The following is a 12,001-nucleotide window of genomic DNA, read 5'->3' on the forward strand; positions in this document are numbered from 1 at the left end:
AGCGTGGGGAAAGCCGGCGGCTAAGCCTGCGCTCAACGACAAAGCATCTATCAGTGAGCTGTTTGGAGGTATGACGGCTTGTTATCACTAATGATGGAACGCACTACCGACTGCAACAGTTAACTCATCCGTTTGTCACTTTGGCACTCCCATGCACGGAAGCGCTCTGATGCATTTTCTTGCAGCGCATGTCTGTTGATGGGATACTTATGTTTGCCTTGTCACCACTCATAGATTGTGCATGTGATTTTTGGTGCTGTAAGCGTGCTTGCCCGACCGTTTGTATGAATGAAAATTTAAATTGTGTCAACCAGTCGTGGGTAGGCTTTTTTCTAACAGCACTACTAATGCAGTTTTCGCCCGGACTACCCAGGAAATTATTCCTTCTTAAGAGATGTGCTTGTGAATGAGTGCACGTGAATTGTTATTAACTTGTGCACTACTGTTATGATGTGTGGTTGTCATCCTCTTCCTGCCTTTAGAGAACACCAGTCCTTTCGTCAGCAGAAAAGAACCCCAGCAGTTCTCACCATTTTACGTCCTTGAGCATTTTAAGGGAATTGAGTCCCCATTTACAGAAGTGCTCCAACAAATGGAAATTAGTGAGTCTGAGATTGCTCACCAGCAAAGCGTACGCGAAGAGCAGGAAGAAAACAGGAGATTGTCGCTTCTTGGAAAGCTCAATGCCTTGCTTCAGCCGCCGAGTAAGCCACTCCATGCATTGGAAATTTGTGGCGATTTCCCAAAGGTGGCTGTCAGGAAAAAAGATCACTTCCGAAGCATGACAGCGCAGGAAAGGGCATTTTATGATGAGCGCGTTGTGTGCAAGTCATTACCTGACCTCTGTGTGGAGACAGCCGGGCAGTCCAGCTGTTTAAGGTATGCCAGTGATTGCAGAGTAATGTTTCAAACAATATTACCCAATTGATGCACCATTTTCCATTGAATGTGTTGCAGGTGGCACAAGGAACGCAGGGTGCGTATAACAAGCTCAACAGCTCACACTGTACTGCGGACGCGAAAAACTCTAGAGGAAGTTGCACAAGGTATCCTTCGGTCAAGAGCATTTTCATCTGAGGCTACAGCATATGGTACGTATTCTTTTTTCTTATGCACAAAGCATTCTTCACCATTGTGGTTCTGTACACCTTAGGACTACGGATGGAACCTGTGGCCAGGAGGGAATTTGAGCAGCAACATGGCATCGAGGTTGTTGAGGTGAGTGAAAGGTCTCTGCATGTTTCTGAACAACGTGCTGTAATACTAAAGATAAATGGAATCACAAATAGATTTGCAAAATCCATATTTGTACTCCAATAGTTTAACATGTTCCTCAAACTGCTAGGTGTGTTGCTGTGCAATGAATGTTTACATTATTGTGTGTCAAACTAAGAGGCAGTGCTTCTTTCAGGTGGGCCTTCTCCTTCACCCTGACCAGCCGTGGCTCTGCGGAAGCCCTGATGGCATTTTCAGTCTTTCTAATGAGACGTGCTTGCTTGAAATCAAATGTCCACACAAATGCAGGGACCAGCCCATTCTTGACGCCTCAGGAAAGACCTGTCTAGAGTACCTCAAGCATGATGGGGACACTATAATACTGAAAAAGTCGCACAAGTATTACACACAGGTTCAGCTCCTTCTGTACTTGCTAAATGTAGAGCAGTGTTTTTTTTTTCATTTATTCCAGTAAGGGAAACATTACCCTTCAGATAGCCAAGGATAACGCTTTTCTGCAGCAAGCAGTACCAGCCCTCGAAGAATTTTACTTTGATTGGTTTCTGCCAGCCCTTGCAAAAAATAATGTTTCAATTGTATGAATATTTCGACAGCTTAAAGGAAAATAATTCATTTCAAACAGCAGGGACACCAAAGTCTTCATTAAATTTTTTTCTTTGGTATGATTCTTCAGGCATTAATAAACAGCAATCGTCAAAAGTACTAGCATAACCCTCCTAACAGCCTGCAGGGAACAACACACCACAGAAAGGTTTGGTTTATGGTTTATGTGGGTTTAACGTCCCAAAGCAACTCAGGCTATGAGGGATGCCGGAGTGAAGGGGTCTGGAAATTTCTACCACCTGGGGTTCTTTAACGTTCACTGACATCACACAGTACACGAGCCTCTAGAATTTCGCCTCCATCGAAATTCGACTGCTACGGCCGGGATTGAACCTGTGTCTTTCGGGTCAGCAGCTGAGCACCGCAACCACTGAGCCACTGTGGCCACCCACCACACAAAGGAGACATGATGCTGTTCTCTGTGATGTGTCATCGTTCCCTACCGGCTGTTAGAATTGTCAGTGACGAACTAACTAGCGGAGTATTAGCTTTTTCTTAATTGTCAGTAGTAGTTTGCCCGTGTGAACTAGACAATCCGTGTTCAAACTGAACAAGACATGCGATGGTGTACTTTTGGGGACAACTGAGGCTGATAGCTCTTTTATGTGCTAGTGGCTTGAGGCCACACTTTTTGAGCCTAAATTTGAGTGTATGTACATTTGTGGCAGTCAAATGGGGTGCTAGTTGAAAAACAGGATGTGGTAAATGCAGCTTGGTCAATTGGTCAATATTTGCAGCCTGGAGACTTTTACACCCCAATAATACAACAATTTGTAATGTGGGGGGGGGGGGGGGGGGGGGGGTTAAGAAAGTGTAAACTCATCACTGCTTTATTTATTGTTTGTTCGCTCCATGTATTATGCCAGCATGCCGTCCGGCTTGAAGTAAAGATGCAGTAATTGTCTCACTTCTTGGTAAACATCCCAATGGTATGAGAGGGAAGGGATTGAGAGAAGAGGAGGCGCCATAGTGAAGAGCTGTACATAAATTTTGACCACATGAAGTTCTTTAACTTGTGCCGAGTTTCACCATCAAAACGCAACACTGCAGCTGGAACTGAACATGCATCTGCGGGCTCAGAAGCGGACTGCTGTAACCATTGAGCTACTACAGTAGGTTCAACAAACAGCTATTATCTCTTCTGTAGATCTGCATGGCTTCAAACTCTTAGGCAGGAGCCAGTGCTCGATTGTAGAAACTGAAGCTACATTAACTGCTACACGTAGGATAACTAGACATGGCGATTCCTGCTTACTAATGTCTTTCCAGTCATTCCAAAGGATGATCAGTTTGGCACTCCTTTTTCTTTAGAGTCAGCATCTACGAATACAACCCTAGAATGAAGCAACAGATGCCCTTCAAGTGCCAATGATGTTGACCGATTCTCATGCTTTTGTGGTTAACAGCGTAGCGTGACGTCACAGGGGACAGACTGGTACATAGGAATTAACCAGATCATACGAACCGGCCAACGCCATTGGCAGCAAAGGATATGTGCTGCAACATTGTTCAGCCGTATCAGACTAGAAAATTTATATTCATAATGAAGGTGCTTTACTTGAAATGAGGCAAAATGGGCCTTCTTTTACCACTATTTTTAACTACTGTATTCAGCCATTCGCGAAAAAAGGTTAACTATGTACAGGCAAATCATCGTATATTTTTCTCTTGCAATCATCTCACCAGTGTGCCATTTACTGATCATGGATAGGCAATAAACTGGCATTTCTGTGCAACACTTGTTCTTAAGAGCATGATTAATAAAAATGGCATTGATGTGGTATTTGCAGTCTTTGTTCATTATTAGACTTGCTAGAGCAGTGCAACAAAAAGCTTTCAGAACTGCTTGTCCTTCTGCACAGTTGTACAGCATGACAATGAAGAACAAACATTAAAACAGTATCTGACGCGCTGTAATACACAACATGAACACCCATAAAACAAAGCTAAAGAACCACTCTGGATACAAATGCACAATAAACTTGAATGCTGAATGCGGTGCTTGTCTTCAAGATAGCCCCTCTCTACAGCATGAGACATCAAGGCATGAAATGTTGCATGATAGCATTTAGCACACACACTCTGTCCTGTTACTACAACAGCACAGATCTCAATTGATAGAAAGCATTCCTAACAAATAACTGCCTAATACACAGAGCATAATACACTTGTGAGAGCATAGTTGAAGGCCAGTTGGTGTGACAACTTTTAAGGAGCAAAACACTGAACTAATACTAATACACTTAACACAATTACAACAGGAATGTGGTTTTATTTCAAACCAAATGATCTTGGAACAAACAAAGCTTCAGCATATAGTCTTGTGGCCGCGAAAATCTGGTGCAGGTACAGCGGTTAACGGCACGATGAGCCAAAATTAAACATACGCACTATGCGGTATATTAGCTGCGGGCTTGTTAGAGCTCTGATTAGCTGAGCAACACCATGCCACTTGAATGCCCTACAGCCAAGCCCACATGACTGTAGATGGCCCTCTCTCCACTTGTGCAGAGTATTTGCGAATAGGAGGCACTATTGCTACCATTAAAGCCGCACGTCATCCAACCTTCATATGCACTACAAAACCAGGCATTGAATAGCTGCACGCATACAATGCCACAGCAAAAAAAATGAACACAACCTTGGCATAGCCACCCAAACACAATATCGCAATGTACAGCCTCTGTCAAAAGTTTAGTACCCAGGATGTATGCTTCCGAGTCCCACTGCGTGGTTCGTCATGCATCCCCAGCATTCTAAATTTCCTGAAAATATCTCTGGTACTGCCCCTCCAATGTGTCGGACTTCCACTACTGCCACAAGAACCTCACTACATGGCCTAGAAGCTAACCCCCTAAGCTCTAAATTTTGAACAAAGGCTGTACAATCATGGACAAAAATCACAAACACAACGACATGCCACTTGAATGCCCTACAGCCAAGCCCACATGACTGTAGATGGCCCTCTCTCCACTTGTGCAGAGTATTTGTGAATAGGAGGCACTATTGCTACCATTAAAGCCGCACGTCATCCAACCTTCATATGCACTACAAAACCAGGCATTGAATAGCTGCACGCATACAATGACAAAGAAAAAAAATTAACACAACCTTGGCATAGCCACCCAAACACAACATCCCAATGTACAGCAATGTATCGCAATGATTAACACAGTTTTGAGTGCTGAAGGAACTCAGTAACTAAAGATGCATGTCGTTGTTTGGTTTTGGTTTTATGGTGTTTAACGTCCCAAAGCGACTAAGGCTGACCCGAAAGACGCGGGTTCGATCCCGGCCGCGGCGGTCGAATTTCTTTGGAGGAGAAATTCTAGAGGCCCGTGTACTGTGCGATGTCAGTGCACGTTAAAGAACCCCAGGTGATCAAATTTCCGGAGCCCTCCACTACGGAGTCTCTCATATACCTTAGTCGCTTTGGGACGTTAAACCCCATAAAACCAAAACCAAACAACGACATGCGTCTTTAGTTACTGAGTTCCTTCAGCACTCAAAAACTCTCTTAATCATTCCTTCCGGCTTATTATTGGCAGCTGAAGATTTGCTAGTATGCAGCACATGTGAAAAACTTCAGTCATGCAAGGAATTAATTCCGTTGGCACTCGGGTGTTCAGTATGTTATAAGTCTTAATTCTTTGAATCATCCTTTCAACGTGAATTCTAATCTGTGCAATATTGTATGTATCTCTGACCTCCTCAGGTGTAAACTGGCCACCATGCAAAAATGGAGGCATAACAAGCACACAATTCTGGCCCTCCAAAGCTGTGCGAATACCTGGGAATCCTTTGTCGGCTAATACAATGTCTCCAGGTTCAACAATGCTTAGGAAGCCAGAATCCACAGTAATGTGTGCGTCAGAGACCCTGCCCCCATAAGCACTTGAACGGAAACAAATCATTCCACCAGGTGTTATTGCGACGAGAAACTTCAGAGTGTAGCCTCCCTTGTAGTTTGAATATAGAGTACGCTCTTGCTGCACAGTTGGTGGCTGTTCGGTGCGCACTTCGGTACAGTCAATAATCATGGTACAGCCAGGGTAGTGTTTTTTAAAAGTCTCTGGCATTGTAGCCTGGATTACTGCGGCGGGGGGACGAAAAATCCATTTTTTAGTCGCAAATGAGAGACTCTTCAGAACACTTTTAAAGTGCCGTGACACTGAGGTTTCATTGACTGAAAACAGAACAGCAAGAGACGAGTAACTGATTCCCAGCTTAAGTTTGAGCAAGAAGATAAGCAGCCTGTTTTGCATTGAAATGTCACATTTTCTCTCTGAATGCACCGGCAGCATACTCAATAGCAATGAAAACACAACATGGCTGACATTGCATAGGTCCTCCAGAGCACTGCTGGACTTTGCTAGACTATCATATCCAGCAAAGTAGCTTGTTCTGTGGCTGGGGCCACTGTGCTTGTTCGCAACATCTGGTTTCTGTTGTGTGCCACAGTCCTGCATCTCTCGGTGCGAGACTTGGGTGGATGCCTCCGACCCGTGGATGCAGCTGATAAAGACAGAAAAACTGCCAGCAAAATTGCCTCCACCTTCAGTCTGAATTTCCTGCAAGATGTTGAAAAAGGGATAGAAAACACAATGTATTCTTATTTTCGGAATATGTAACCTAATATATAATATATATAATATATAGGCTAGAAGAGATGGCATAGAGGGAGGGTGCCAGGCTAACTACCTACGTCTCTTCAATATGTACTCAAAGCATAGCACATAGGTGTTTTAGCATTTAGCATTTTTCCTATCTAGAAAGAAAACATTCAAATGCATAATACACACCGGTGAGCCATTAGGCATTATATAACTGAGACAACAAATCATAATCGCACAACAGCGTATTAAATGAGCAACACCATACTTTTGCTGCATGTTTTCTGTTTTCAAATGATGTGTTAGGCATTATTATACATGAATCACTGCGTGTTATTTCCCCTGGACCGGTAAATAATTTATAACTGAATATCTGTTTCGGTTTAATCAACCCAACGATGGCTGTGACATTTTACAAGAATAAGTCACGTGAGGCATGAAGAAAAACTGCAATATAACGCCCAATACTTAATCTTAATTGATACAATGCTTAAGGCACCCGGCTTCAAGAGCTTTCCAGCTCTTGAAGCCGGGTGCCTTATGCATTGTATCAAGAGCGTTTGTAAAACAAAAGATGTATCATAAGTTGCAATTTTTTCATACCTCACGTGAGCTAAACACCTCTTAAACATCACAGCCATTGTTCAGTTGATAAACCGAAATGGTGGCAAGAAGAAATTCAATTATAAATTATTTAGCAGTCGTAGGTGGATACCATGTAGTGACAACACCTTATGCATCAATACAGAGAAGAAAACATCCAAATAAAATGAGGTGTTTTAAACACGCAGGTGTGCCTTTTAGGTACGCTTGATGCAAGTTTGCAAGCATTATTTGCCACAAGAGAAGCAGTGATTTCATATATTTTAGTAAATATAATTTTGATCGTTTGCTGGGAACTTGCCACAGATTTAGGAGCAGTGTGAACTTCAGCAGCAGCACATAATAAGTCGAGGCCTTCATGTTCAACTGGAGCACTCGATGTGTCCATTGCTGTAGGCACAATCAGAGCAGGGCAGCTGGCATCGACCTCATCTGTCCCCTGAGGCGATGCAGAAGAGAGGGTGCTGCTCGCTGCTGTGACAGATGAACGCATAGATGCCCTCTGTCTCCACCTGCACCAATATAATGAGATGGTGTTAGCTTTATAAAACTGCGCGACTTTGCACAGCACATACCTGCATGCAATTCTAGATATAAATTCCTTTCAGCCTTGAAACAAAAACGAGCCTAAAGTGATAAGCTCATTACACAGTAATGGAGATACCTTTTGAATCTTGCCAGCTGAGCAGCAGGCTGCACTGGTTGCTTCTTGTAGACTGGTGGAAATATTGTTGGCAGGTAACCTGGATGAGTCTCGATGGTACTTTTCTCCTCATTTACAAAGTGTTTGCTACAAATCCTTGAATCCTTATTTGGGCACCAATTTGAGGAGTCTTCACCACTGGAATAAAGCATAGGCAATAAGGAGCAGGATCTTCATGCTGGAAAATGTGATGGACTAGAACAAGCAATCTCGCCATACGCTGAATGTTAGCTACTTGAAAAGTATGCCAGAGAGTAGGTAAATATTTTAACATAGATATACGAACTCAGTGCAGCAGCTGACCATGCTTAATATGACACTGAAGTGGCTTTATCCAGCCCTCTATTTTGTTGCAGTACTTTAAACAAGACTGGGAATCTCAAAACTAGTTGCTATCCAGTGCGATGCTATCCAGTGGGCTGCTGTTCGCTTTGTACCAGTTAAACAGATGCAAAGTTTAAGGAAAAAGCTTCGTCTGACCAAGAGCGCAGGTTGAACAGCACGTAACGAGTCAAACTATGAGCAGCCTCCTTGCATTGTATGAAACGGCTTCGATAGACCCAACAGAAGTTTTCGAAACGACGTCATAATTATACTATTGCATCTAAAAATCAAAAGTCATTGCTTGAACAGTCGGCGCAGGTGTTTTTGGGCGAGTAACTTGGCACCCAGTGTCGTGCATATCCCCCACGCGCATAATCTTACGGATCACCACACACAACGGTGCGACTCGCTCCACACCCCACGACCGGTATTCACCGATTATTATCGTGCTCCGAAGTTCTCACTTCTACGTCTTGGTCGTATGTTGGGTTTAACGCCCCGAAGAGACGCCGTAGCAGAGGTCCGGATAGCGCAGCCCACGGTCATTTTTCTCGGAACGAAATGCGGCCGAAATGCCATACCACGAATTCGCGGGTTTGTCCTTAAAAGCATCGTGGTGCTCTGTCCTTAAAAACGACGAACAGTGCCCCTCGTGCACAGCACGTACACCGCTAATAGGCAAATTTTAAAGCGCGGAGCACGCACTAAAAGCAGGCGCTCTAACCAGCGTGCGGCGGCCCGCGTATGACAGCTCGTTTTCTTCCCCGCTCGCCGCAATCGTGTTTTATTCTTGCGTCTGCACACCATAAGACTCACAAACTAACAAAATTCACTTACTTGACGCGATGCACAGCCGCTATCCACTTCTCTCGTCGTTCTTTTTCCCAGGGTTTTCCCGGAAAGCGATACATTTTGACGGTTGGGGCCCCTTCGCGATTGTGACAATCTTTCACACAGCAGTACCTGCGCTTATTCTTCTTCTTTGCATCCATGGTAGTTGAACCATCGCACGAGCTCACTGTCGCCATCGAAGCTGTGCAAATCACGCACACTGAGATGAAAATACACACGCCGAAGGAAACGCACACGCAACGACATACACGCCGGGCGCTTCTGGGCCGCCTCACTGATTGCACTCGGGATCCGCTAGGTGGCGCCACATGTAGCAGTAAACTTCATTGCAGGGTGCCTATAGTCAGCACTAAGGACAAGTGACCGAATGTGACCGGTGACCAAGTGACCGGTGACCAAGTGACCGGTGACCAAGTGACCGGTTGGTTGGGTCCTTAGTCCGGGACACCGTCGGCTGAAGGACTTTTGGGCTGAAACAGTTGGTGTGACTAGAGATGTGAAGGCCTGAAAAAAACACTGCAATTTTAGAAAAAAACTGTTTTTTTTTCGTTTTTTTCAGACGAGGAAAAATGGAAAGAAACATCGAAAATTTCACAATGCAATTTCAAGGTTTTATGATTGCTTGCTTTTAGTTTAGGTTTTTGTTTTTGCTTTGAAAACCATTACAGCGTGCATCGTTGAACAATTGGAGAGCAGTCGTCATCGCTGTTGTCAGGTAGTGCTTTTAAATTGTTCGTGCTGCGAGTACGCGGGTTGAAGGCCAGGTCACGTATAAGATCCAGGCTTGACTTAAAAACATACTAATACTTGAACTCATGGCTAAAGTAGAACAAAATGGCTGCAAATTCTACAGCGCTACACACATGGCAATAATAACATAAGCTGCTGTGCACGTAAGCGGTTTTAGCCAAATACAAGCCTAGCTTCTTGATTTACAACGCAGCAGAGTACAGGACATCTGCAGGAATTTGGTCCAGGACAGGGGTCTTCAGCGAAGCACGTGGCCCCATCTACCTCTTGGCAAGACCTTTGCACCAACCAGCCGCTAACTTGTCTGGCTTGCCGACTGCTGCAGACACCACCATCATACGCCAGCTGCGAATGAAACTAGTCCCGTTTCGGAAACGTCCATAAAAGGATTCGCTACAGGCTTTCAGGGGAACACGTTCAAAAGCTTGTGTATGTGCAGTCGAACCTAGCTGTGGACGCAGCTTCAATCCATGCTGCTGCGCGTAGTGCCGCATCCAGCTACAGTGACTCTGAGTCCGTTATGAAGTGACTTATTGATCAGTTTTTATGTTCCCTTTCTTGGTGTAATAGAACACGAAGTTCGTTCCACAAATATGATATTTATGTCTCCATATTCGCGTGAAGTGCAAATCATTATTTATCTTCTCGGTGCAATAGAACAAGAAGTTCGTTTCACAATATGACATCTATAACTGCATATTCGACTGAACTTTGGAGCATTAATATTGATCGTTTTGCTGTTGCAAATAAATCTGTTATTGTCACGTTTTGCAAAATTTTTATTTTTCATGAAAAAACCCCGAAATAAACGGGTTTTTTTCATGCCATTCAAAATTTCTTGAAATTTTACATCTGCAGGAATTTAGACTCGGACTCGGAGGTTAGAGGAGGGAGAGGGAGGAGGGAGACTCGGAGGTTAGGCGGCGGCGGCTGCTTCGCACTGACGCATCCGACGCTCTTACTCCAGCGCGGCCGTACTTGCGCGAACCTCGTCTGAGACGGCAGTTCCGGAAGCTGAAGAGTTGTCGCCAGCGTCGCTCTCGCTGCTGCGAGGTCTTCGCCGCCAGCCGTTCCTCGGTCTGTCTAAGCCTCCGATCGGCTTCCCGCTCAGCGGCGAGCACAACTGGGTCTTGTAGACGGCGACGTCGAGCCTCTCCAGAGCCACGGCGACAAGTGTCCTCCGCATAACCAATAACACTGCAGCACGACAGCTGCTGTGCCATCCGCGCACACAGGTTTTTCGATTTGTTATTTTCTCCCTCCGACACCACGCAGAGAAAACCTTGTCTTTGCTGCCGCTCACCAAGTACTTCGCCGTCGAACTGCAGCCGCTCGGCCTGAGAGAAAGAGGAGGAAGAGGAGAAGGAAAGGCAGGGAAGTTAACGCTAAGAAGAAACTAGTTTGCTACCCTGCACTGGGCGAAAAGGATGAGGAGATATAAAGGTGGAGGAGAAGAGGAAATAGCAGGAACATGAAGACGGTATACGAAGTCAGTAAACGTACGGTAAATTACGTCAGAGCCTATCGTGCAGGCCAGATGTTCTCAAGAAGCGGAGCAGTGCGTGGGAGGCCTTCACCGCCGACGATCGCCGCGGCCAGTGTGCGAGAATCTTCATCTCCGTCAGTGGGCGTGGAACTAGACGCCGAGCGCACTGCAGAGGCTCTCCCTTTTGGCACTGTATGCAGGGAATTCACAAAGAATGAGGGCTGTAGAATCGACGCACCCACAGATGGCACATGCAGGGCTATCAGCCATACCAAATTCAAAGGAGTAATGATTGGTGAAAGCTACACAAAGCCACCGGCGACTCAGAAAAGTTTATTCACGTCGTTGCAGGCCGAGTGGAGGACAAAGCTTCAGGTCAGGATCCATGGATTGTAGACGTGAGCTCGAAAACGGGCCGGAAATTCACGAGGCAAGCGTGATCTGCGCAGTTGTGTAAAGCCTGTCCGCTGCTTCTGCTCCCTAAATAGGGATCGACACATAATCGCCATTGTGGTGGGCAGTTCTCGCGGCCTCCTCTGCGCCATGTTTGCCTGCGATGCTGCTATGTCCTGGTAGCCATTAGTAGGTAATGATGGCACAGTGATGTAGCTCTCGGACTTCCGCAACCAGTTGGTCATGGGATCCACGACGCAGAGCAGCTTGTAAGCCTTGGAAGTTGGCTGGTTGGTAATAACTTTATTAGAACCACCTCAGGTGAGGGTGTGGGAAGGAGGAAGGGTGTTGAACAGGACGGCCACGGGCCCTCGGGCCTCTCTAGATGACCGGGCGCTGTTGGGTCGCGGCGACCTTCAAGGCCCAGCCCACGATGCG

The 12,001-nt window shown here is 45.4% G+C and overlaps 2 protein-coding genes across 2 annotated transcripts in view; one reads left to right on the top strand and one right to left on the bottom strand.

The window, feature by feature from the left end:
- LOC149341687 (uncharacterized) overlaps positions 1 to 12,001 on the top strand; it is a 280,304-nt gene that overhangs the window by 92,924 nt on the left and 175,379 nt on the right. The window lies entirely within an intron of this gene.
- Positions 5,102 to 8,186, bottom strand: LOC149341688 (uncharacterized). The gene is made up of 3 exons (XM_089542009.1): positions 7,720 to 8,186; positions 7,357 to 7,567; positions 5,102 to 6,410 (listed from the first exon to the last, which is right to left on the bottom strand). Exons 1-3 carry the CDS (start codon positions 7,908 to 7,910, stop codon positions 5,361 to 5,363), a joined length of 1,452 nt encoding a protein of 483 aa, XP_089398135.1. The 5' UTR covers positions 7,911 to 8,186; the 3' UTR covers positions 5,102 to 5,360.

This window comes from Amblyomma mixtum, chromosome 5, assembly GCF_055824585.1.
Source record: "Amblyomma mixtum isolate Tamu chromosome 5, ASM5582458v1, whole genome shotgun sequence".
In the NCBI taxonomy this organism is placed as follows: domain Eukaryota; kingdom Metazoa; phylum Arthropoda; class Arachnida; order Ixodida; family Ixodidae; genus Amblyomma; species Amblyomma mixtum.

What these genes read in the sequence shown, in the direction of transcription:
- LOC149341688 (XM_089542009.1), bottom strand. Translation starts at nt 7,910, where the DNA reads ATGCTTTATTCCAGTGGTGAAGACTCCTCAAATTGGTGCCCAAATAAG. An exon ending in CAGCTGGCAAGATTCAAAAG is followed by an intron (nt 7,568 to 7,719) that starts GTATCTCCATTA and finishes ATATTGGTGCAG; the next exon opens with GTGGAGACAGAGGGCATCTA. An exon ending in ACACTGCTCCTAAATCTGTG is followed by an intron (nt 6,411 to 7,356) that starts GCAAGTTCCCAG and finishes AACATCTTGCAG; the next exon opens with GAAATTCAGACTGAAGGTGG.